The sequence below is a fragment of the Bombyx mori genome, chromosome 1 (assembly GCF_030269925.1).
Source record: "Bombyx mori chromosome 1, ASM3026992v2".
NCBI classification, from domain to species: domain Eukaryota; kingdom Metazoa; phylum Arthropoda; class Insecta; order Lepidoptera; family Bombycidae; genus Bombyx; species Bombyx mori.
This window is the reverse complement of record NC_085107.1, coordinates 12,055,908-12,083,682: the sequence shown is the minus strand read 5'-3', so window position 1 is coordinate 12,083,682 and position 27,775 is coordinate 12,055,908. Positions and strand designations below refer to the sequence as shown.

At 36.7% G+C, this 27,775-nt stretch overlaps 2 protein-coding genes across 2 annotated transcripts; one reads left to right on the top strand and one right to left on the bottom strand.

Annotated features, from left to right (window-relative positions):
* Nucleotides 1-967: 967 nt before the first annotated feature.
* Nucleotides 968-1,823, bottom strand: LOC101736627 (uncharacterized). The gene is made up of 2 exons (XM_004929872.5): nucleotides 1,377-1,823; nucleotides 968-1,299 (listed from the first exon to the last, which is right to left on the bottom strand). Exons 1-2 carry the CDS (start codon nucleotides 1,444-1,446, stop codon nucleotides 1,028-1,030), a joined length of 342 nt encoding a protein of 113 aa, XP_004929929.1. The 5' UTR covers nucleotides 1,447-1,823; the 3' UTR covers nucleotides 968-1,027.
* An 867-nt stretch (nucleotides 1,824-2,690) lies between these two features.
* Nucleotides 2,691-27,775, top strand: LOC101736942 (epithelial discoidin domain-containing receptor 1). The gene is made up of 8 exons (XM_062671193.1): nucleotides 2,691-2,710; nucleotides 3,286-3,445; nucleotides 12,401-12,519; nucleotides 13,517-13,675; nucleotides 14,525-14,617; nucleotides 23,971-24,112; nucleotides 24,195-24,299; nucleotides 25,180-27,775. Exons 1-8 carry the CDS (start codon nucleotides 2,691-2,693, stop codon nucleotides 25,381-25,383), a joined length of 1,002 nt encoding a protein of 333 aa, XP_062527177.1. The 3' UTR covers nucleotides 25,384-27,775.

Genomic DNA, 27,775 nt, shown 5'->3' with positions numbered 1-27,775 from the left:
AAAACTATCATCAGTAAAAACCGTGTACTAACGTTATCAATGACCACAGGCGTATCCAGAGGAACGTCCAATCCGTCGCGAGAGACCTATCCCAGGTCTCTTCACCTCCATCAAACTACCAGAAGCCGAGCCCCCAAACGGAGTGGCGCCCCTGCTGGACTTCCCGCGGGGGCGCATGCGACCGGTATCTTTTCTCGGCGAGGGCCCTCATGGGAATGTAAGTACCTTGTCTACTTCATTTATTTATTACTAGCGACCCGCCCTTGCTTCGCTTCGGAAACATGAAATTTTATTGATAGCTGAGTCACGCGATGTAACCCGCGGTTATTGTCGTACCGCGGGTGACGCCGCGGGGCAAAGCTAGTCTTAAAAAAAGTAGCCTAAGTTACTCCTTATATCATCAGCTACCTATCAGTGAAAGTCTCGTCAAAATCGGTCTAGCTGTTCCAGAGATTAGCCGGAACAAACAAACAGACAGATAGAGGAACAGACAAAAATTGTAAAAAATGTTATTTTGGTGTATGTACCGTATATATATTCATATGCATGTAGTAAAAAGCGCTTATTTCAATATTACAAACAAACCCTCCTATTTTATTTATATGTATAGATTGTCTACTTCATTACTACTTCTCAAGGTGGGTGGCGCATTTACGTTGTAGATGTAGGGTTCCAATAACCACTTAACACCAGGTGGGCTGTGAGCTCGTCCACTCATCTAAGCAATAAAAAAAAAAATTGTACTTTTCAATCTATTCATTAGATAGACGCTTGTACTAGCGACCCGCCCTCGCTTCGCTTCGGAAACTGTAATTTATTATTGATTTCTCCACTATTTAATGGATGTTGTTATACATATAAACCTTACTCTTCAATCACTCCATCTATTAAAAAAACCGCATCAAAATCCGTTGCGTAGTTTTAAAGATTTAAGCATACATAGGGATATAGGGACAGAGAAAGCGACTTTGTTTTGTACTATGTAGTGATTTAATACTGATTCGAATTAACAAATTTAGATGAAGATTTAATCCAAAAACGCTAAGATGTTGTCGTTTTTAACGTAAGGGTCATCATCGTCTGTCAAATTCATGTTTTGATCACTCGATTTCAGGAGAACGCCACCTTTCGCTTTGTTCACGCTTTTGCTTGATTGACTTTTTAAATTTCGTAGCACATGCTTGGACGAGTCGCCTTTGAATTTGGAAGTTAATTCTCCGAAATCGACGATTTTTTTCGTTTCATTATTTTCTGTTATCACCCTTGATTCTTCTTCTTTTGAAAAGGTGCTATTTTTTTCTGAAACATAGTTAAGTACATCAAAGAACATTTTAAGTATTCCCATAATTAAATACAACCTCAACTACAGTTCTCACCGTTTTTAATTAATCCAACAATATTGTCGTAGGTAACTGTGTTTTTCAATTTCTTGAAAAACTCGTCCATTTTTTTATTTATACAAATCTGCCCATTACTGCAATCTGAATTTGTTGTGCTAGAATGTTTGAATGTTAACTGACAAGTCCTTAAACTGACAGAAACCAATTGCTTCTCATTTTAAGTAAGAAGTTTTTATTCAAATGCAATGAGTTTTAGTCATGTATAAATTTGAAATTTGAACAAATCGCTAGGTCACAGCTGGATTATATTAGCCCAGAATCAACATATATTGCGTATTTGAGCTATGGGGTCGATTGGGACGTTTATTTTTGATTTTACATATTAATACGCTCTCTGCAGATCCGTTGTCATATTTCTTTCAGTCAGTGTACTATACGGTCGTATATACAAATCCAAAGACAACCACTACTAGACAATGCACTGTTTTAATGCTAAGAGCGTTAAAATCAAATCAACTACAAAACTCTCTTATTTCAAAATGACTTTAGTGGGACAATGCGCTTTTCAATCTATGTTTAGTTTTAAAAGAAAATGGAAAGTAATAATTTGTACGCATCGAATTAAATAACACGGTTTTCTTCAAGCCTCTACTACAAAATAAAATTGTTCTGCGTGGTCAGAAATGATATCATACAGCAATGAACGTGTGAATATTATAAATACAGATTGAATATGATGTATTAATTAATTAGGCACCTATGTTTAAATATGTAGCAAGTTATTAAAATGAAATCAAAGTTGTATTTTGTTTCTTAAGTAACTTTGTATCTTGAACTTCCGAGTTTTTTCTTGACCACTTAAAGTATACCACGTGTCGCTTTTTCGCATTAAAAGTGTACAATTTCCAAAAATATTCGAAATTGAGTTAATATGCGGAGTTAATATACCACTATTTTTCTCATAAATACTGTCAAAAGAGCGTAGTTTAGTTTTACTTTTTTCTTTTAGTTTACCCATGTTTTGACTATTATTAACAAAATGAATACATAATTTTATCTAACTTTAAAAGACAGATAATGTAACTGGTAAAAAATAAAAAATAAATGTTGCCAAAATGATTAATATTAAAAATATCATATTATTATGCTAAACCCTAAACCTTTAAAACACTCTCCTGTAAAATTAGTACGTTTTGAGATAATACAGTTTTAATGCGAGAAGACGATGTATGTATAATACAATATGATACCGCAGATGTAAATGCCTAATTCAGGACATTAACGTAGAATTCCGAATCTAGTTTCAATGACAAATTAAGCATTAGTACAATAATTTAATACCGTAAAGCCATGCTGCGGGATCTCGGCATGTAATTATCAATGGCCCCGTGGCTTATACTGATTTGACGGCCAGCTGTGACGTAGGTTATGAAATTCGAATTACCATACCGTCCTGATGCAAACCTTATTAATTCATATGGGTCTTTCAGTGTTCAGTGTTCAAAAGTTTCCTCTTCCAACAAAACTTTCAATGTGTTTCGTAATAAACTGTTTAATAATTTAAATTTTACTGGTTTTTACTGGTGGTAGGACCTCTTGTGAATTCGCGCGGGTAGGCACCACCACCCTGCCTATTTCTGCCGTGAAGCAGTAATGTGTTTCGGTTTGAAGGGTGAGGCAGCCGTTGTAACTATACTTGAGACCTTAGAACTTATATCTCAACGTGGGTGGCGCATTTAGGCTGTAGATGTCTATGGGCTCCAGTAATCACTTAACACCAGGTGGGCTGTGAGCTCGTGCACCTATCTAAACAATAAAAAAGCTAAATAATAATAATATAATAATTAGAAAAAAAGCTTTAACCGATAGTCCATAAATTATTAGGTAATCTTATTTTCTAGAAATATTTTTAGACTAATATAAGATTAAATACGATTTTGAACAGACTACGCCGACTAGAAAAATTAAAATTCGACACAGAAACGCGGCTAGGATTCGATAATTCAATTTGTTTGAGCTTGTACGTCCGTAATGAAAACACAATAGGGGCATGCACCAATGTTTACTCGGCTCCAACCACCGACGCGGCCGACGCCTGGGGCCCTGTACGTTTTACTTGTTAGAAAAAAAAAAAGAACGAGCCATTCCGTTTTGTTCATTAAAAGTTAGAAATTAAATTAAAAATATACTATATAATATTACGCTTTCATAAGTAAGTAAGCATTTTTTAGTCGTCGTGGCCTAAAGGATAAGACGTCCGGTGCATTCGTGATGTATCGGTGTTCGAATCCCGCTGGCGGGTACCAATTTTTCTAATGAAATACGTATTCATTAGACATTCATTTCAACTAATACGTTCACGATTGACTTCCACGGTGAAGGAATAAGATCGTGTAATAAAAATCAAACCCGAAAAATTATAATTTGCGTAATTACTGGTGGTAGGACCTCTTGTGAGTCCGCACGGGTAGGTACCAACACCCTACTTGTTTCTGTCGTGAAGCAGTAATGTGTTTCGCTTTGAAGGCTGGGGCAGCCGTTGTAACTATACTTGAGACCTTAGAACTTATATAAGGAGGGTAGCGCATTTACGTTGTATATGTCTATGGGCTCCAGTAACCACTTAACACCAGGTGGGCTGTGTGCTCGTCCACACATCTAAGCAATAAAAAAAAAATAGTATTTTTTTTGTTAGAGATACGAATTTAAAGTTTCGATAACACATTTCGAACATTTTAATAGAAACAATACAACCCCCAATTCTGTTTTATCAAACTCGAATCAAAGACTACCTTTCATCGAGCCGCGTGGGTCTTAGTGTAGAAGTGTTACTTAACACATTAGCCAAATCCATGCTACTCAATGGCATTACCGATCACCCGTTCCCGACCAATACGATCTCTAAACAGCCCCACTAATTCCATTACAACCTCCGTCCGCTTTTAGATTGATCTAAACGCGTTCCGTTCAGTTAGATTCAGATAAAATCGACCCAGCAAAATAGTAAGTGTGTGCTTACGGCTTACACATTCCGAAACCGTATTTGTGTACTGACAAATAAATATCTACAATCAACACGTCATATTTTCGGTAATATATTCCGTTTTTGTAATTTTAAGAAGACAGAAACGATGTTTATATCTATAGGTATATATATAAAAATGAATTTCTGTTCGTTAGTCTCGTTAAAACTCGAGAACGGCTGGACCGATTTGGCTAATTTTGGTCTTAAATTATTTCTGAAAGTTCAGAGAAGGTTTAAAAGGTAGATAAATACGAAAATGCTCGGAATTAAATAAATAAAAAATAATTTTATTTTTCCTTTGATGTGTCCTCTGTCGGACGGATACCTTTTTCAAGTTTATTTTATACAAAAGCTTAGGTCTTTTATGTATCGATTGAGGCACTACGAAGCCTGCCGGGTCAGCTAGTTTGAAATAAGAAAATCATTACAGCTTTGAACGGGAACGATAATTCAGTAGCAGCGCGAACGAATTAAAATGCACATCGCCGTCGTACAGCCCGGAGGTATACATATTATTATACTCGTAACTGTAATTCGGAAGGAATTCATTTCGGGCAGCTTAGCGTTAAATTTATAACACAAAACCACCCTTTGAAATGGATGTGTCACGTAATTTGATGTATTAGCACCTCAATTATTCATAGCCGCGTTAGAACCTTCCTAATTTGTATTTGGTTTGGGAATTAATTAGCTAACGTTCTCGTTTCTGTAAAATTTATAATAGGATATTAAACAATTTTCGCACCCTATTTTAGTCTGGTTTCCAACACCGGCGGAATTTCGGTACGTTCCTGAGTACATTACTGTCTTTTGGTTATTGTATGTAGGATAATTTACTTAGTCTGGCCATAAATACTGTTACAATTATAAAAAATATTACATTTGAATTTGGAATCTGTCATTTTTATATGATTGCTCATTAAGTTTTCTCATTTTGGCGCCAATACATTGTACAATATTTTGCGATATTAAAATGGAGTGGGGTGATAAAGAGAACCGAATCGCTGTGATTGCATTACACAAAGTAGGTATGGGGCCAAATGCAAATTTTTAAAACTCTCCATACGCTTGGTATTAGTAAAATGTTTGTGTACCGGGCTATTAATAGATGCAATGAGTGACAGAAAAAGATCTGGCCGTCCACTTAGTGTTCGTACGAAAAAGGTGGTCACAGCAGCAAGGGAAAGAATTCGAAGAAATCCTGTCCGAAAGCAAAAGATTTTATCTCGGGAGTTGAAGATAGCACCTAGAACTATGTCACGTATTTTAAAAGATGACTTAGTACAAGTCCTATATAAGAGACGTACTGGTCATTTCTTAATTGATAATTTAAAAGAGAATAGGGTGGTAAAATCGAAACAACTACTGAAACGGTACGGTAATAGAAAAAATTTGTTTACGGATTAGAAATTTTTTACAATTGAGGAACATTTTAGCAAACAAAATGAACGAATTTATGCTCAAAGCTCGAAGGAAGCGTCCCAATTAGTCGACAGAACGTAAAGTGGGCACTATCCGACTTCAATGATGGTTTGATGGGGTATTAGCTATGTAGGGGTGACTGAGCCATACTTTTGTGAAAAAGGTATCAAAACATCGGCACAAGTGTATCAAGATACCATTCTTGAGAAGGTAGTAAAGCCCCTTAACAACACCATGTTCAATAATCAAGAATGGTCCTTCCAGCAAGACTCGGCGCCAGGTCATAAAGCTCGGTCTACGCAGTCTTGGTTGGAAACGAACGTTTCGGACTTCGTCAGAGCTGAAGACTGGCCGTCGTCTAGTCCCGATCTTAATCCGCTGGATTATGATTTATGGTCAGTTTTAGAGAGTACGGCTTGCTCTAAACGCCATGATAATTTGGAGTCCCTAAAACAATCCGTACGATTGGCAGTGAAAATTTTTCCCATGGAAAGAGTGCGTGCTTCTATTGATAATTAACTGGCCTCAACGTTTAAAGGACTGTATTGCAGCCAATGGAGACCACTTCGAATAAGCTTTTTATACTTTAAATTGTTTTATATTTATGTATTAAACTAACACACTGTAAAAGTAAAAAATGTTATTTGCAATAGAATTTTTTTAATTTTTAATTGTAACAGTATTTATGGCCAGACTAAGTATATACGACGGTGTTCTGTTTTGTACAATTCCATCGCGTAATGCTTAAAAATAAGTTGTGCTATTGTATCTATTTGTATTTTTATCGCTTAGATGGGTGGACGAGCTCACAGCCCCCCTGGTGTTAAGTGGTTACTGGAGCCCAAAGACATCTACAACGTAAATGCGCCAACCACCTTGAGATATAAATTCTAAGGTCTCAGTATAGTTACAACGGCTGCCACGCCCTTCACATCGAAACGCATTACTGCTTCACGGCAGAAATAGGCAGGGTGGTGGTACCTACCCGTGCGGACTCACAAAAGGTCCTACCACCAGTAATTACGCAAATTATAATTTTGCGGGTTTGATTTTTATTACAAGATGTTATTCCTTCATCGTGGAAGTGAATCGTGAACATTTGATAAGTACGTATTTTATTAGAAAAATTGGTACCCGCCTGGGGGTTACGAACACTGTTGCATCGCTAGATACGATTGCACCAGACGTCTTATCCTTTAGGCCACGACGGCTTCAACTAATTATTTCATAATCTGCTGCGTGCGTAAATTCAAGTAGCAGTCCAGTTCAATATTCGCCCGACGTATCTAGAAACAATGTTTACTTCTAATAAAGCAGAAATTGCAATTACAATACAAACACAAGAAACTTAGAAATGTTTCCTTATATTAGTTTACTTTGGTATATCGATTCGTTCTCCAGAAATTAAACCTACCTGAATGAGAGCAAATATGCCGGAGTTGACTACTTCCTTGTAGAACAAGCATGATTTACAATAAAAATTGGATAAAATTATAGAAATTCTTGAAAACGTAATTTTATTTTATTTATTTTTGACTTATGTAATCAATCACATTTATTATAATTCAAGAATGATAAATATTTGGGTTTTGTCAATAAAATAATGCAAATAATAGTTTGCTTGCTTATAATGCTAAGTCCCATACAATCGAAATTGTGACAATTTAGTACGTGACATTTAGGTAAAGACAAACTCGCCAATGCTACCTTCTACTTTTCGTTATCTTGCTTACTTTCAAAACAAAACACTACCAACAATTCGTCTTTCGTTTAATACAAATAGATATCCTTATCAGAGATTTGTTTAATTTCGAGAAAAAAAATCCTCAAAAACACGAAAATCATGGACACCTCCTCCAACATTCTCAACGACCTTTGTAATTGCCGCCCGCCGAAGGAACAACGCTCGGAATGAATGCCTTCATGTTTATAACAGCAACTCCGTATTATGATTCATCTAAATATACTTTTTAATTAAAAACGAACAAAAAATTGCGAAACGCAAAATTTTAATGAAACCAAAACTTGTGCCCGAGATCAAACAAAGTACATTTCTGTTGATAAATTAAAACATAACATTTTTTTTTACAATGTTTTTATACAAACACAATTATTTTATTCGAGAATATAATTATATTTATCGACTGATTATTATAAATATAGTTTTTTTTGTAACTGAGTAATAAAACATATACGAAATTGAATTTCCTTAATACTCGATTTTTCAAGCATCAAACTAATGTCTCTTAAGTATTACGTAGCTAGCTTTGGAGATCTGTTTCCATTAAGTGGTCATTTTTTGGCAGATGATGAAGAAATATAAGTCATAGAACCGCTATTTGTACCTATTGCTTTTTTATAAATTCCATTTATCATGTAGACTGAAGCTACACCCTCGTCGTCATATCCATATATAGTCTCCCCCATAGACACCTTAACTAATTAATTGGAAATTCCCCAAATACATAAACGTATGTTAGATTGTCACTTTAATTACGACTAGCTTCTTTCCGCGGCTTCAATCATGTTGAAAATTAATTAATTAAAAGGTAGCTAATTCTAGGTATGAATAGGTAGAGCCGTTAATAGGTAGCTACGACTGTCACATATCGTTCACATAACTTAAGCTACTTTTACTGTTTAATATTGGGTTTATTAACTTCAATTTAGACTGATTTGGTGGTGCAGTAGCTAGCGCCCGTGACTGTTGTGCCGAGGGTCGTGGGTTCGATTCCCACACCGGACAAACATTCTTGTGTTGAACAGGTTGCTCTTTGTTCGGATGCTTATTATCTATATATTTAAACGTATTTAAGTATTATGTCAGTCCCTCGTACACAAAACAGAAAATCCTAAATTGGAGCCGGATAACTGTGCGTGATTTCTTCGCAGTTATTCAATTATTTATAAAATTAATTTATTATTTTCGACATCACAAATGTTTACTGTTCTACTACCGTAAAAATAGTTTTAATTAATTATTAGTAATTTCGTCGAATTTATTTCAGAGTATTATTATTAAACAGTTTTATGATAATAGATTATATATAATATGCATCTATCCATTCAGATTAAAAAAACAATCACTAAACATCGTATCGAAATGAATAAAACAAAAAAAGGGTGCGTGTACTTTTATGTACGCGCGTAAGAAGTTATACTTTATTTTTATAAAATTTATTTCTTTTTTTTTAAATATTAAATAATTAATAATAAATATTTAACGTTAATAATTTAATAATATTTGGTATCAATTATATTAAATAATAATTTTGTCATTTATATTACTAAAAAATGAATGCTAATAATATTTTTCTTACGAGTGTACATGCGCGAAAGTTCACCTGCGGCTATATTCAGACTCGTCAAGTTACGTCGGGCATATTGTAATGAGCAATTTAGTGGGCAACTTCATTCTGTTAATTATGTGTCACGGTGCGCGCGCATCGTAAAATTTCACTCTCATCAATTTTGCCATAACGTGCCTAAAGTATAACTTCAATAAAAAAATATTTCATTCAAGTAGATCTTAATAGGTGCTCCCGCCTTCTGCTAACGTGACCGAAAAAAATCCTGATCGACTAAATAACTAAGACTTGAAATCATAGCAAACAAACAAACTGATTTTCGCATTTATTTTATTAGCATACATGTACATTATAATGAAACAATATTTTGTGCTCTGCCAATTAATTATTGCGCCATGCATGTAGGTACATACTCGTACAAGTCGTTATCGTCGTAATACCATCAATAATTCGACCGCTTAATTAACGTATGTATTAAAACAATACCCTTTAGGCATTCCAGTTATGATGGATATCGAAGACGGAATGCCCATTACAGAAATTAATCCGTACAAACGTAATATTGCCGTGCGCTCAGACAACATTATGTACTTAATTACATTAGATGAGAGTTATTCGGCTTAGGTAAATGTTCTCGGTGAATATAGAACTAAATAAAGTTATTAGTCATACTACTGTCTCACAACAGAATATCAACTAAAGTGATGTTATGAGAATTTGTATTTTCTGTTTTTAGTTTAAAATATTGTCTAGTTTGGGTACTGCCTACGTGTTATGTTTTGATTATCGGACCCCATAGACGCGAATGCTGCCTCTCACTTTGAGACGCGGGTTTCGAAGTCTCAACGGTAACTACGGTCCCACAGAGAAACCGAACCGCACGATGACTTTACGAAAATAGACAGAATACTACTGGTGCTCAAATATGGGTTTTCGCTAATAAATGACTATAAAGCGACAAGCCATCGCCGTAGGTTTGTAATACTCAAAAAACTCTGATGCCTATCATCGGAAAATCCCTCGGATATATTTAAATATACGAACGAAAAGAGATGAGTTGATGCTATTTTAGATAACACACAGCATTATTTCCTTTCAAGGTTTAACCAAATACGATAATATGAACAATCTTTTTTTTGAATTGTTTAATAAACAGCCGCCCTAACTAAATAATATCTTAAATTTAAAAACGTCTCAGCGTAAATGCCTTTCTACTTTGAAACTAGAGACCGAAGTTTTAATCGGAATAAATTTCGAGTACCTACCGTTAGATAGCCTGGCAGCAGTGATATATAAAACTGGCACTAAGGATGATTAATTGTAGAGATATAATGAACGAAACAAATTTAACAGAAAACAGTGGATATGCATTTTTGTTGTTGTTTACGGCCTGGTGTTAAGAGTTTACCGGAGCCCATAGACATCAGCAACGTAAATGACACTTTGAAACATGAGTTCTAAGTCTTAAGTAAGCTTTGTAATAAAACGGCTCACGAGAGACATAGACAGAGTGGTGGAACCTACCCGTGTAAGCTCACAAGACGCTCTACCACCAGTAAAATATCCTACCATCAGTAGACGCCCTACCATAACGATAATAAATAGTTTGATAGCTCCTAATCACTTTGCGCCTTACTTTTAAATTAATTTACGACAAGATTGCATTCCGTGGATATGGCGATCGATAATTACCTAATGCGTCAATTACAACTAGGAATCAATCGCAGGTGAAACACGTTTAATTGATTTGCCTATTCAATGACAGATAATGTGATCAATGCGACCGATTGCATCGAATGCTGTGGTTAGCTGTGAGAATTAATTTTCCTCTTGAACAACCAGTGGCATTCTCATTTCACCAATTACATACTTAAATTGTACTATGATTTCACATAACTTAACATTCAATAGTATTTTTTTTAACTTAGACAGAAGTTTTGAAGTCGCCGTGGCCTAAAAGATAAGACGTCCGGTGCATTCGTGTTGAAGCGATGCACCTGTGTTCGAATCTCGCAGGCGGGTACCAATTTTTCTAATGAAATACGTACTCAACAACGATTCACGATTGACTTCCACGGTGAAGGAATAACATCGTGGTGTAATAAAAATCAAACCCGCAAAATTATAATTTGCGTGATTACTGGTGGTAGGACCTCTTGTAAGTCCGCACGGGTAGGTACCACCACCCTGCCTATTTCAACCGTGAAGCAGTAATGCGTTTCGATTTGAAGGGCGGGGCAGTGAGACCTTAGAACTTATATCTCAAGTTGGTGGCGCATTTACGTCATAGATGTCTATGGGCTCCAGTAACCATTTAACACCAGATGGCTTTTGAGCTCGTCCACCCATGTAAGCTATAAAAAAAAATTGATACTCAATGATTTGTTTAGGAGTGACTGTGTCCACTTGCAATTAATTAAATCGTTAAGAAAATATATTAATGTTTCCGACTGTTTGAAAAGTACATATTACCACGACTCTTGATCTCTAAGTAGCGGTTGTAGGCCAGGGGTTAGGCCGATTGCGTCGTTTAAGGTTTACAAGCACTTGAATACATTAAAGCTCTTCCTTTGCAATAATTACCTTTGAGAGTTTACGGTTGGTTCCCGGGCAAATTTTATTCCATTAACATTTTTACGTCCATTTTTTTTTACGTTAAAATGATAAACTACAATGATATTGTAAAACTTAGAACACTTTTATTTAAAATTAGATCACTTAAAGACTAATAAATTTTTAAATAAATCCAATAAAAATATTTCAAAATAACGACTAGTTAAAGCAATATGTACTTTTAAACTTGAACAGTTTTACTGAAAGTCAGTAATGGGCCGACTTATTCAAGATCTATAAATCCGTTGCCATTTTGTACGCTCGATAAACTAAGAAACTGGGCCAAACTAGGCTTGGGAAAAATATACAAGAACTCTCTACCTACCCTCACTATACTACGCGCTTAAGAACTATTTCCGTGGAAAGTTCCCGCGTGCCGAGGAATAAATATGTAAATTGTTACATCCTTTTTTCTATCTTTTAATGCATATTGCAAATTTCCCCGGTACGACAAACTTCCAATAAAGGATATAGCTTCCACCGAACAGGTTGGTACAAAAGAGACTCAAATCAGTGGTAAGTGTTTTTGTTTTAAAAAAGTCAAAGATACATATATATATTGCTTAGATGGGTGGACGAGCTCACAGACCACCTGGTGCTAAGTGGCTACTGGAGTACTACGACGTAAATGCGCCAACCACCTTTATATAAAAATGCTTTCACCCAATTGAGCTATATCGTTGATTTCACAGCTCCAGATCTGCGAGACGGATGGAATCGAAGAATTGAGCGACGAAGAATCTCCGAGCGGCGGCAGGCGCCGACTTGTCGTTGTAAAGACCCTGTGGCGCGGCTGCCATAACGATATCAAGTTAGTTTCCTTGTCAATAGTTTTCTAAACATCGACCGACACTGAATTCAATTCACGGCAAACTACACGCGACACGGCTTCTGATGATATTAATTAAAAGCTAATATTTGTTGCTTGAATTTTTTTATTCATTGCTTTGATGGGTGGACGAGCTCACTGCCTACCTGGAGTTAAGTGGTTACTGGAGCCCATAGACATACAGCGTAAATGCGCCACCCACCTTGAGATATAAGTTGTAAAGTCTCAAGTATAGTTACAATGGCTGCCCCGCCCTTCAAACCGAATCGCATTACTACCTCACGGCAGAAATAGGCCGGGTGGTGGTATCTACCCGCGTCGACTCACAAAAGGTCCTACCACCAGTAATTTTTTTTTTTTTTTTTTTTATTGCTTAGATGGATGGACGAGCTCACAGCCCACCTGTTGTTAAGTGGTTACTGGAGCCCATAGATATCTACGACGTAAATGCGCCACCCACCTTGAGATATAAGTTCTAAGGTCTCAAGTATAGTTACAACGGCTGCCCCACCCTTCAAACCGAAACGCATTACTGCTTCACGGCAGAAATAGGCAGGGTGGTGGTACCTACCCGCGCGGACTCACAAGAGGTCCTACCACCAGTGATTACGCAAATTATAATTTTGCGGGTTTGATTTTTATTACACGATGTTATTCCTTCACCGTGGAAGTCAATCGTGAACATTTGTTGAGTACGTATTTCATTAGAAAAATTGGTACCCGCCTGCGGGATTCGAACACCGGTGCATCGCTTCAACACGAATGCATCGGACGTCTTATCCGTTAGGCCACAACGACTTCAATGAAATTCAATTACGCAAATTATAATTTTTCGGGTTTGATTTTTGTTACACGATGTTATTTCTTCACCGTGGAAGATGCACGCGCGGGTATAGCGGACTAATAAGAGGTTCTACCACCAGTAAAAAATATACTTGAATGATGTCAGTGTGATTATAAGACGTTTCGTAATCAACAGAGCGGCGTTTGCCCGCGAAGCTACGTGGGGCGCAGGTCTGAAACACCCTCAACTCGCCAGGGTTTTAGGCCTGAGTCTTTTAGAGCCCCCGTGCGCGGCACTCGACCGCGGCGATGCCGTTCCACTGCCTACGATATTGAGACTGGACAGGAAGTTGAGGTAAATATTTAGTTTACACAAACGTACCTACCTCACTATACGTATATTTGTAATGTAATTATAAAATCGTATCAGACAGTCTTCAGTGGGCCCCGGATTTTTATTAGTCTTAATGGAATATAAAATCCCGCGGATATTGATTTTTTTTAATGTAATTTTCTATTAGCTGGAGTGTAGAGAATTTATAATGTCTTTCACAATATAAATCTTGCTCGTCTATTTGTCTATAAGCCATTACGGTCGGCACAGTATTTAGTCTCAGTTTACGATCGGTTGCCAGCTGTAGTCGACCTTCCTTGGGAATTTCATGAGGAAATCTTGATCGAAATTAGTAGAAGGATTAGGAAGGTTAGAAAATTAATTAATTGCTACTAATACGGATGACTGGGATTCAGTTGTTACAACAAGTAACTGGGCTCACCTGTACCTTTAGAAAACATACTTTTGCTATATAACTTTTTTTTCCTACCTATGCTGATAGCCTTGAGAGGCTATTTCAGTTTCACTCTAACATGTAGGTGAGCTCACGGGGCTCAAACCGGAATGTTGCTAACACTGGCCTTAGCAAGAGCAGTGCTTCGCAGAATCTACCACCGGATCGGAAACGCGACCCACTGAGAAGATCCTGCGAGAAACACAGTACTGTGTCTATGGGTTAATTCGCTCGTCGAGCCCTTCATCGCAAGCGACGGGTTCGACGAGAACGGTGACCGGTGCTTGTGGTACCTAAAAGCACCGTTAATGAATCGGGAGGATCCGTAATGACGTGTTTTGGGCGCTATATAACATCAGCCCTATAATGAATCAGCATTTAGAAGTCACAACATTAAAAAAATGTTACGCTTTCAGTTATTCGAGTTTGATTCACATATGCTGTCAGATAGCAGCAGGCATGAAGTATCTGGAATCATTCGAATTAGTACACCGGGATCTCGCGGCTCGGTAATTATACTTCGTGTGTTACGTATTTAAACAGTGTAGTCATATTCTAATTTTCCAGACGCTTTTATTGATTAGACTTACTTATAATAGATATACATGTGTATGTACACATGCATCTATCTATGTGTGTAGAGTTGCAACGTAATTTTCAGCAACATCGAGTCGTACTGTTATAAATGGTTCCCGTATACAATAGTGCTAAGGAACCCCATTACAAATCACAAAGTCAGCAGTTTTATAATCTCTTTATAATTACTCGTATAATTCAAGTCAGTTTGAAACCATCATCCGCGCGCGTGACACTTGCCCTAAATTGAGCCCAATTTATTGTAATTCAATTAAATAAATCTATTTTTCCTTAATTTCATTTTTTAAAAAGGCCTTCGGCCAAATCCCTATAACAATTTGGTGGCAGCGGTGGGATACCGAAGGTTAAGGTATCCCTGGGACGTCTCCGTCCGGGCTCATTAATTAGTGAAAAACTAAAAGTGAAAACTAAAGTGACTTTGCCGCGAGTGTCAAGAAGTGCATCAAACTCATATCCATCTCAATTCCAATAATTAAGAAGAATTTCGTGCTCAAATACGCCGCATTATCCTGGCGAACACTTAGTCTCGACCCTGAAAAAATAAAATATACCAGTTTCCTGAAAAACGTATTATTTAAAAACGAAAGTAGCTTGCTTTCGTCTTGTTACGCGTTACGCTCCTGAAAAGAAAATAATTATCAAACCTACCTGTTGTTCCTGTGGAAAATCTGCGAGTCCTAAGGCGTGTGGCGTTTCCTGAAAGAAAACAAGGTGAACCAGTCATGTTCCTATACCTCTGTTGCTGCGTGATCCTGTAAGTGAATTTATTTACCAATTTACTCCATAGTGAAAGTGCATATCAATATCAGTTGAAAATAATCAAGTGCGTAATTAAAGTGAATCATCGTGACTGAAAATCTGTGTTTGACGAATTGAAGAATTAGAAATAATATAAAAGAAAATAATTTTAATAATATTAATCATAAGTTGCCAATATTGTTTTTAACATTATATTCTCACGGGTCAATTCTTAGAATTATACTTGTCACTCACCACACCTGCATTAACTACTCAACGCTATCTGTGTATCAAGTTACTTAGGTGGCTGCCTATTACACCGTATAGTATCATTGTTCACTATATTTTATTCTATTTCATTTGTGTGTATTAATTACTTTTAGCTATGTCTCAAAAAGAGTCTCAATTTAAACTAGAAAAAACCGATAACGTAACGATTGCTATATTATTTAAATTTATTAAACCATTTGACGGAACACGCGAGAAATTAAATTCGTTTCTTTCTAACTGTAGTAATGCCATTGAATTAGCGTCAGAACCACAACAAGAAATTCTTTTTAAATTTATATTATCACAACTAGAGGGAAAAGCCGAAATAGCCTGTTCAATAAAAGAATTCAGTAGCTGGGACCAGTTACGTGATTTTCTAAAGACACAATTTGGGGAAAGAAAGCATTACGCCCATTTATTAACCGATTTGCAAGAATGCCGTCAAGGCATTAGTGAACCCGTCAGCCAATTTTCTCTACGCCTAGAAACTTGCCTCTCAAAATTATTAACAGAAGTAACCTTATCCAATAAAAAGAAGTCTGAGCTTAGCGGCCGCGTAGCAGCCATGGAAGACTTAGCTCTTCATACATTTTTACTCGGCCTTAAGCCTGAAATTTCTAATTTAGTCAGAGGTAAAAATCCATTAAACCTCAACGAAGCTATTAATTTAGCAATTGCCGAGGAGAAAATATTAAATTTATTTAACAAACGTAACCCTTCCATGCCACAACGCCAGTCCCCAAAACCCTTCCAAATCTCCAAACCTCCCAACTTCAACGGAAATCCTAGGCCTCAACCTCAAATACAGAGACCTTACAATCAAAGCAACCAAGGTCTGTACTGTCGTTACTGCAAAACCCAAGGCCACACAATCGACACCTGTAAAAAACGTGAATACAATAATAATCGATTCAAAATACCTCAACCCTATTTTCAACAACGTCCAATTCAAGAAAACTTTAAACCTAATCCTGCTCGCGTAAACTGTTTAGTTGACGAAAATTATACCTACGATGATTTCGAGCCGCAACCATCGCACATTATGCACAAGATAATCTTAATCAGAATTTAAACGAATAAGGGACTCACGAAGGTGTCTCGTGAGGCCCAAACCGCAACTTCAAGCTAACTGTAACGATAAAGACACCTTTTCTATATCCAAGGACCACATGGGTAATCAGCCCCGAGCAAGTGTCCATAATTCAATTCCCAAGGACCACACGGGTAACCAGCCCCAAACAAGTGTCCGTAATTCAATTTCCAAAGACCACACGGGTAACCAGCCCCAAGCAAGTGTCTACATTCATCCAATATCAAAACACAAACGCAATATCATTGAAAATACAATTACAAAACAAAACGAAAGTAAAATTTATGAACTATCTTGTATTTCTAGTAAAATATCCTTACCCCATGTACTTGTTTCGACATCTATATCCTTCAAGCCGCTTACTTTCCTTGTTGACACTGGATCCTCCGTATGCCTCATAAAAAAAACATCTATTCAATCATTTTCACACATAAATCTCATAAATAATATAATTAAATTAAAAGGTATAGATAGTACGGAAGACCCCGTACCTACTTTGGGTAGTTTTGATCTTAAACTTATATTTGGAAAAGAATCAATTCCTTTCACTTTTCACGTAATAGACAAAATAGATTTACCCTATGACGGAATAATAGGCACAGATTTACTCACCCGTTTTCAGTGCTCTATAGATTACAATCGCCAAATTCTCTACTTAAATAAAAATAAAATTAAACTCAATTTCACGGATCCCACTTACCAAATTCCGCCTCGCTCAGAGGTAACTGTTGAATGCTCAGTTACAAATCCTGAGCTAAGAGAAGGTCTCATTCTTGATCAACACGTAAGTGATACACTTTATATTGCTAATTGCTTAGTGAAGGTAAAAAATAACAATCGCGTAAATCTTACTGTCTTAAATACCTCTGAAAAACCTGCTATTATAAATTCTAAACTTCAACTTACTCTACTTCCAGTTGACTATGAACTCTGTAAGTCGCAAATCACAACTAAAACCTGCTTAGATAGAACTAATGATGTCCTTAAATTATTACGCGTATCACACTTAAATAGCGAAGAAAGTGAAGCCCTTTACGATATGTGCTCTAAATATTCTGATATATTTCACCTCCCTGATGACTTACTCACCTCGACTGACGCCATCCAACATGAGATTAGAACTTCTTCCGATCAACCTATTAATGTCAAATCCTATCGATTTCCTGAGATTCATAAACAAGAAGTAAACTCACAAATACAAAAAATGCTCGACCAAAAAATCATACAACCTTCTCTATCTCCTTGGTCCTCGCCTATATGGATTGTCCCAAAAAAGACCGATGCCTCTGGTCAAAAGAAATGGCGGATTGTAATTGATTATAGGAAACTTAACGATATTACTATTGGTGAAACTTACCCCATACCTAACATTGTCGAAATTCTTGACCAATTAGGAAACTCAAAGTACTTCACAACATTAGATCTCGCTTCTGGCTTTCATCAGATAACAATGAATCAAAAAGACGCTTGCAAAACCGCGTTTAGTGTCCCTCAAGGACACTTTGAATTTACAAGGATGCCCTTTGGCCTAAAAAATGCCCCATCAACTTTTCAGCGCTTAATGAACAATGTGCTCACTGGCCTACAAGGTGAGCGCTGTTTTGTGTATTTAGACGATATTGTGTCTTATTCTCATGACCTTAAAACTCACATTGAAAACCTCGGTGCAATATTCGATAGACTACGTAAATTTAACCTAAAATTACAGCCAGACAAATGTGAATTTCTACGAAAAGAAGTCGGCTACCTAGGTCATATAATTAGCGAGGAAGGACTAAAACCAGACCCTAATAAAATAAAATCCGTTAAAGAGTTTCCAATCCCAAAATCCCCCAAGGACATTAAATCCTTTTTAGGACTAATATCATACTATAGACGCTTTATCCCAGAGTTCTCCAAACTATCAAAACCACTCACATCCCTCTTGAAAAAGGATGCATCTTTTCTTTGGACCAACGAACAACAATTAGCTTTCGAAACGCTCAAAGATAAACTCATTACCTCTCCTGTATTAATATACCCAGATTTTACTAAACCATTCAACCTTACTTGCGATGCATCGAACTATGCAATATCAGCTATCCTTTCGCAAGGTCCTATAGGTAAAGACCGCCCTGTAGCCTATGCATCCAGAACACTAAATAAATGTGAAATTAACTATAGCACAACCGAAAAGGAGTTGCTAGCTATAGTTTGGGGCTGCAATTCTTTTAGACCGTATTTATTTGGTCGTAAGTTCATCATAGTAACAGATCATCGTCCACTAAAATGGCTATTTAACCATACTGATCCAAGTAGCAAACTACAACGTTGGCGTCTCCAACTACAAGAATTTTAATACGAAATTATATATAGAAAAGGCAAATTAAATTCAGCAGCTGACGCTCTATCTCGTTATCCCGTTAATCCTGTCTATACCGAAAATCCTGAAAACTTAAATGAAAATGAACTGATTGATCTGGGTCCATTAGACATCAGTCCCTTTAATGACGAAGTCCCTGATTTTACGCCTCTAAGTCCAAGTCCTAACAATTTACCTGATACTCTGCTCCAACCAGAAATTGTACCTGAAATCACTGATCAAAATCCAATAATAGAAAATGAACCCCAACCTTCTAGTAGTCAAGCTCCTATTCTACAACAACCTAATACTTTAATAAGCCCCCATAACTTACCTGATCTCGACGACACCTATACTAAATTCTTAAAAACTCCTTCAAGCTTTAAATACGATACAGCCATTTTTGAACATAATGATAGTATAATAAAAAGCCAACACAAAACTATCGTAATACCTGCATCCCTTGATTTAGATGAGTCAATTCCCTATGTTCAAGAAATCTTATTAAATTCACCAGATTCAGAATCATTCACGAATTCAGAGAAAACCTTACTTTCCTACAAAAACCTTTTACTTAATGATAAAAACTATTACTTTCTATTTATAAAGGTACATCACTTTGATAATTGCACCTACAGTGACATTTTTGAGTCATTAAAAGCCCTTAGAAACCATTTAATATCCATGAATGAAACTATCGATAAAATAAGCATCACTGACTTCAAGAACCCGTTCGATAAACATATTTATATAAAAATCTACAACATACTTGCTCACTTATTCCATAATACCGGTATCCAAATACACATTTATAGGAATAAAATATACTATCCTTGCCCTACCGAAGTCCAAAAAATTCTCCGCGAAAATCATGACTTACCTGTCGCCGGACACCTCGGTTCTAGTAGAATGTTCAATAAAATCCGGGAACAATTCTATTGGAAGAACATGCGTAGTGAAATAGAAAATTATGTTAAAAACTGTAATCAATGTCAAACTAATAAAGCGCTCAGGAAAATCAACCGTGCACCAATGCAGATAACGACCACCTCAACAGCTCCCTTCGAAAGATTGTCCCTAGATATAGTTGGTCCTCTCCCCGAATCCGGTACAGCAAAAATTAAATACATCCTTACCCTTCAAGACGATCTGACTAAATATTCTGTAGCTTATCCCATTCGCAGTACTACCGCTGAAGAAACCAGCGATTGTCTGATTCACTTTATTTCCTTATTTGGCATTCCCAAAACCATCTTAACCGACCAGGGTTCAAATTTTACTTCTGAAATGTTTAAAGAAACATGCAAATTCTTAAAAATTAAACAGCTCTGGTCGTCTCCCTATCACCCACAGACGCAAGGTGCATTAGAAAGGAGCCACTCTACATTGAAAGAGTATTTGAAATCCTACGTATCCGAAAACCAGGACAACTGGCCAAAATATGTATATACAGCCATGTTGGCATATAATACTGCAACCCATTCAACAACAAATTATACGCCTTACGAGTTAATTTTCGGTCACAAACCCGTTCTTCCAAACTCCATTTATGAACCAGCTCCAAATGCAACTTACCCTGATTATATTCGAATGCTGCAACATCGCCTTAAAGTCACTAGAGAACAAGCTATTAAACATACACTGAAATCTAAAGAGTCTTCCAAGGCCCGCTACGACGCCCACACTCGCCCAGTAACTTATCATGTTGGCGACTACGTTTATTTGAAAAATCACCTCAGAATGCGCAAGGCTCTTTCACCTATCTGGAAGGGTCCTTATAAAATAATTAAATTAAACGGTAGGAATAGTTTAACCTTATTAATAAATAGGCGTCATGTAATTCATCACTATGATGAAATAAAACTAGCACGCCGATGTAATGCATGAAATTATTATTATATATGTTTAATAAGTGTTTAATAGATAACTATATTTAATACATAACTATAGTAAGATACGTATATTAAGATTTAGTATAGTTATTATTCCTTTACAGTTCCTTGTCTTCAGCACACGAAACATTCATTGAACCCTCAATGAATACATCTGGTATATACTTTGACCCTATCGGGTCACTCAAAATAATAGACGGACATCTTAGTATAATAGTTCCTGTAGATATTTCTTACATACAACCACACATTATAAATCTGAACGGTGTGATAGGCAGTTCAAAATTTCTGTGTAGGCAAAGTGCTCTCTACTCCAATGTCGAATGTTTAAACTTACACCAGCCGTTATCAATAAGATATAATGACATAGTTCGCGACTTTGAATCAATATCACACTTAATCGAAATTAGAACTAAAAGGTCGGCCTGGTTTGGTGGAGTCGGTACTTTGTCCAAACATCTGTTCGGTACAATGGACGAAAACGATGCCATACGTTATAGTAATGCCATTCAAGTTATAGAAAAAGACCAAACTAAATTATCTAAATTAATCAAACAAAATATTTTGGTAACTACATCAACCATCTCTTCTTTTAAAGATACTTTAAATAAAATCAATATCAATGAACAACAGCTAAACAGTGCAATTGATACTCTAATGCATGCACAACAAAACTCCACATTACTTTCCGACAATCTACTTCAAAGGTCAAAACTTAACGAAATATTGAACGTTCTAGAGAGCAGTTTGTTAACACTATCGTTTAAATTACAAGATATTATTAACGCAATTATGTTCAGCAAGTCAAATATTTTATATCCGTCTATAATAACCCCGAAACAATTGTTTTCAGAGCTTGTAGACAATTATAGATTTTTGGCTGATTATCACCAATTCCCCATAAGTTTGTCATTAGATAATATTTATACACTAATGAATGTATCTGAAATCGCTACCTATTATAATAACAATAAAATTGTATTTGTTCTAAAAGTACCACTTGTCGATTCAAAAGATTATCACTTATACCATAGTATTCCATATCCAGTCATTATTTCTAACAAAACATACGCAACTATCATTCCATCAACTAAATATATCGCCATCACTAGAAATAGAAATCATTATTGTAAGTTGAATAGTTTAATTAGTTGTAAGGTAATATATAATTTAAACTACATTTGTGAAAACATAGATGCCTATTCCAGTTCTAGATCCCCGATCTGCGAATCGGAAATTATTTCTAAAGCCTTAAACTCTGTACCTAATGTTTGTAAAACTAATTTTCTTGGAGGTCATTTAGATATTTTGCAACCACTGTCCAATAATAGGTGGGTCTTTGTAATTACAGAACCTTATAAACTCTCCATAGATTGTCAAGACCAACCCAGTACAGAGATAATAATAGTAGGTACAGGCATCATTAACCTTCCCATACATTGTGTAGCATTTTATAAAGATTCAAGGTTAATACCAAAATATTCAAAGATAATAAAATTTCAACCAATTATTGTAAATTTCAACCTTTTAAACGACTCTTGCTGTAATTCTGTAACTCTATACAAAACTAAATTGCCTTTAGTAAATTTATCTAATTTTAACCTTGATTCTATCACCTCCCAACAACATACACAGATAAATAATATTATAAAAAGTTTAGATACGATTAATGAAAAGCCGCATATTGTTCTATACGGCGAATATTATTCATATACAACCATAATTATTTCTATTATAGTTATTATTTTTATTTTAGCTCTTTTTTATAATGTTGTAAAATCGGGCACTTGTCACCGTCTTTTAAAATTCAAAACTAAATTAAATATTGAAAAAACCGAAGAATTATCGGAAGTCGCCGCCGTCTCCCTTAGTGTGCCAAAACTCCGTACATCTTTTTCCTAAACTTAACCCTTTTGGGGTAAGTTTACTCTCGGCCCCGGGGCTGTTATAAATGGTTCCCGTATACAATAGTGCTAAGGAACCCCATTACAAATCACAAAGTCAGCAGTTTTATAATCTCTTTATAATTACTCGTATAATTCAAGTCAGTTTGAAACCATCATCCGCGCGCGTGACACTTGCCCTAAATTGAGCCCAATTTATTGTAATTCAATTAAATAAATCTATTTTTCCTTAATTTCATTTTTTAAAAAGGCCTTCGGCCAAATCCCTATAACAGTACGATCAACTTGTAAATTTGCACACGTATCAAGGACATTTGGCACAATAATTTTATTCAGTTTGACGTAATAACCTGGTCGGGATCACTGGGATAAATATTAAATTACCAGAGTGTGTTTTTTTTTTCCTGTAATCTGACAGAGGACCACACATGTACATCGTGTTTTATTAGCTTGCTGCACTTGCCTTAAGCAATGAAGTTAAAATCTCAATTGTATCATATCATGCCAGTCCCCACCTTTTTAATTGAAATAGACAACGGACGATGATCTTGGATTTCCGAACAAAAGTAGCCAGGTAGTGGCATCTTTCTGCACCTACCCACAATGTCCGACCGTCTCACCAATAACTACGCAAATATAGATTATTTTTTATTACACGATGCTTTATGCCTTCACAATGGAAGTCTTTGGTGACCGTCATCTAGATTTCGATATATGATTGGATATATGTATGTAGATACGGATCGATCAATTAATACTGCTTTTTTTGGTCAGGAGGAAATCGCCGGACTTCCGCCCTCTCTGGGGTTGGAGGGCGGGGCATGTCGGAGTCGAACTGACTAAAACCTCCTGTCGCTCAACAACCAACGTCCGAACCTCGCATGAGACAGAACTCATGAAAAGGCAGAGGGGGGAAAGTGAAGCGCTTAGTGCAGAGCACATCTCTCCCATCACCCTCCCCCTAATTAACAATGCTTAGGAGCAACGCTTAAAAACTAACTCTTAAAATGAATATTAAACGATTTTACAGGAACGTAACAGTGAGTGAAGAGCTCAACGTTAAAGTTTCCGACTACGCCATGTTCTGTGAAGAGTTCGTTGGCGACTACCACGTGATGGCGGATGGTACCCGCATACCGCTGCGCTGGATGGCCTGGGAATGTCTGTTGATGGTGAATTTCAATTTACATTCGCAATTTTTAACGACTATTTTTTAGTGACGCGATTTCAACGGTCGATATTCCTTTTTTTTAGGGTATGTGCTCTCCAGCCAGCGATGTATGGTCATTCGGAGTTACTGTTTGGGAGGTCCTCACCTACTGCACCGTTAGACCCTTCGAGGAAATGAATGATGACCAGGTAACCATAATTATATTTTTTATTGCTTAGATGGGTGAACGAGCTCACAGCCCACCTGGTGTTAAGTGGTTACTGGAGCCCATGGACATCTAGAACATAAATGCGCCACCCAACTTGAGATATAAGTTCTACGTTCTCAGGTATAGTTACAGTTATGTGATGAGGACGAAATTTAGCGGGGCTTGAAGACAATTTTGAACGACCTATTTATTTATTTCATTTTTTGATGTCAGATTTTGCATCCATATTACACTCATTAACATTTCATTTATACTAGAATTAAATAAAAATAATAATTACAATCTCGGACTGAAACAAAAGCAATAATAATAATAAAAACAAAAAAAAAACAAATAATAATAATAATAAAACAAAAACTCAAAATTAACATCAAAACTACTTTAACCTAAGGGCTGGTTTAGATCCAGAGTGTTCAACATGCACACGTGTCCAGCGTTGCATTATTGGGCAGTCCAGATCCATCCGTGAGGCGAACAGTACCTGTTACTGATATGTATGTTTTTTTTTATTGCCTTTGTAGGCAGACCAGCATACGGCCCACCTGATGGTGAGTGGTTACCGTCGCCCATGGACTTCAGCAATGCCAGGGGCAGAGCCAAGCCGCTGCCTACCGCTTAAACCTCTCCACAAGCCTCGTTTGAAGAAGGACATGTCATAGCGCTCGGGAAACACCGTGGAGGGGAGCTCATTCCATAGCCGGATGGTACGTGGCAAAAAAGATCTCTGGAAACGCATTGTGGAAGACCGCAGTGGCTCCAGGTAGTATGGATGAACTCTACTCCGGTGGCGGGCGGTACGATGGTAAAAACGAGACGTTGGTATGTGCTTCGGATTTATAGTCACCCGCGTTTCCTCGCAGGTTGTCGGCAATGCTAGCGAGTGGCGCTGCGGAGGACGCAATGCCCGGGTACCGGCTGCCCCCCCACCGCGCTGCCGTCGTGAGCTTTACGACCTCATGCATGAGTGCTGGCGCCGTGAACCGATACAGCGACCCCGCTTCCACGACTTACACCGCTTCCTCGAACGCATGACCCACGGATACAAGCCCCCGGCTAACCGTTAAACACGGACCGAAAAATGTTTATAACCGGATTCTACAATGCTGTACCGTATGAGCTTCTTTTAAATTTAATAGGCTATTATGTAATCTCTAGGAGCATATCGTTAGGTAGACGCCCGAGGTGTGTAAAAATGAGCTCGGATTCGAACAGACTGGATAGTGATATGGAATAATGAAAACGGGCAGTATTAAAACAGTATTAGGATTTTAGGAATGTTTTGAATTAGGCACGCGCTGTACGCATACGTGCATTTCAATTATTAATAGATATTTTAAACGTGTCTTAGGATGTAAGTTTATGATAATCGATGACGCAGCTAAGGAGAACAAAATAGGTTTCTGACTGACAAATAAAAAGTAGATAGGAACGCATGAAAACAATGCTTTTAGTCTAGTCTATTAAAAAATTATATAATTAAGCGGTCCGGAAGCCTATTTGTCGCCAATGGGTCAACGCCCCATATCTGGCATTTATTAAGCGTATTTAGGTATATTCATAATCTAGTCATTAATTGGTGTCAATAGATGCACCGGCGTCGTCTTCTTTCATTCTATCTATCCTAGGCGCCCCTTGGCTAGTGCTAACACCACCTATCTACCGCCGTTTTGGCCTAACCCTTAGTTAGAAACAATATTTGAATACGCGTTAGAAATTTCACAAAACCACCTGACCGCTATACTTAGATCTTCCACGTATTTAAATAATGTATCATCGTTCGGGAACGAGACAGTCTTCGAATAATTCTATTAACATTTTAAGGGCATATATTATTATATAGTATTAATATATTTGTAATCTCATAAAAATACTCTAGTAGTTAGTTATAAGTGAACTATAAAATACGCGTAGTTAGTTTTCTATTTCGAACCTTGAATTGTTCCCGAGCGATTAGTATATCCAAAGTCTAACTCCTATTTTTTTAAACCTGTTTTAAATGTTAAGGGTGTATACTTTTGAGGCGTATGTCTCTAGGCCATTATTTGGCCCCCTTTGCTTCTTGTTTTCTTCCACAAAGCAAGTCTCGTGATAGGTCATCGCACCTGTGACAATTCGGTCGCAAATCGAATTTTTATAAGAAAGAGAGAGAGATATATATACTTATATCTACAACTAACGTAATGAGTTTATTTGGATAACGCAAAAAGCTGCTGTTAGAGTGAGAACCGAATGTGTTCGGATTTGCAATGACCTTAGATCGATTCTAGCCGAATTACTCCCTCTGATTTCCTATAACTAAACCTATCGCTATCGTTAGTTTAATAATATGCATTTTCAGTATAATAATTATAACGGTACATCACTATAACAATAAGTATGTGTTTACGATATAGGCACCCTACTAGGCTACCTACTACTGCTACTAACCCTAATAGGCATACCTATTCGTAGAGATAACCTTAAATGAGGGAACAGCACCTCGATTCATTTAACTAGTGAGTAGCTATTATTTGTAGGTTCTCTATTATAGGCCTAATGCCGCACTTATTTCGGCTTATAATGGGATATAAATTACCCATATCTGTCGCATTTTTCCATGTATTTTATATATAATATGACCAGTGAATAGAGGTGCTGTTTTCATTCCCGTTAACTGATAATTAATAATGTTTAAAACTATTGCATGAATTCGTCTTCTATAGATTTCGATATAAGATTAGAGGTGGCTATAGGATTAGGCGTAATGCTATTATTTTAAGGGATCATTCGGCAGTCGAGTTCCGCAGAGTATTTATATTGAATACCAGATATATTAATCGGTTGAGTTTCTGTTATTAGTTAATGTTCACGTTTCTAGGATATAACTAGTTAGTAAGAGCATCTCAACAGGTTGTGAAAAATGTATCATGAATAAAATTATACGGATTACCTTTTGAGCTGTTCTTCTGTATGATGACCGGCATCGCTAACCTGTCAATAATTAACATTAGATCTTGAAGTCAGTGCTTTTGTAAGGAGGATCACACGACACGATTTAACGGTCACGATGTTGTCGTTATTCATACTTCCTAGATGTCAACATATCGTAAGGTATCGCAGGTTCTAAAATAGCTAAACTTGTAATTTTTAATGTCCTTATTAACGTAACGATAATTTGTATAAAAAAGTTGAGTCATAAAATTATGCAAGCGTCTCGATCACAATTGATGTGTGGTAAAAAATCTTCATAATACGCATTTTTGCTAAAGTTCTTCTTAATCGTTTTCTGAAATTTTTGAATATATTATGATATTAAAAAAATTGTGGGATCTTGTTGAAAAGGTGCATTCACATCCACTGAATTGTAGCGCGTTTGCGAAACGATATTATGTAACTAAAGCACCTGTGCATTTGATGATTTAAATAACCGTAACCACACTTTGTGGTGTCGTGTGATCGTTCCTGAAATAACGTTCT

Coding starts and splice junctions, on each gene's coding strand:
- LOC101736627 (XM_004929872.5), bottom strand. CDS start 1,446: ATGGACGAGTTTTTCAAGAAATTGAAAAACACAGTTACCTACGACAAT. Junction 1,300..1,376: donor TGTTGGATTAATTAAAAACG/GTGAGAACTGTA, acceptor ACTATGTTTCAG/AAAAAAATAGCACCTTTTCA.
- LOC101736942 (XM_062671193.1), top strand. CDS start 2,691: ATGCTGCGGGATCTCGGCAT. Junction 2,711..3,285: donor ATGCTGCGGGATCTCGGCAT/GTAATTATCAAT, acceptor GATTTTGAACAG/ACTACGCCGACTAGAAAAAT. Junction 24,300..25,179: donor AGGAAATGAATGATGACCAG/GTAACCATAATT, acceptor GTTTCCTCGCAG/GTTGTCGGCAATGCTAGCGA.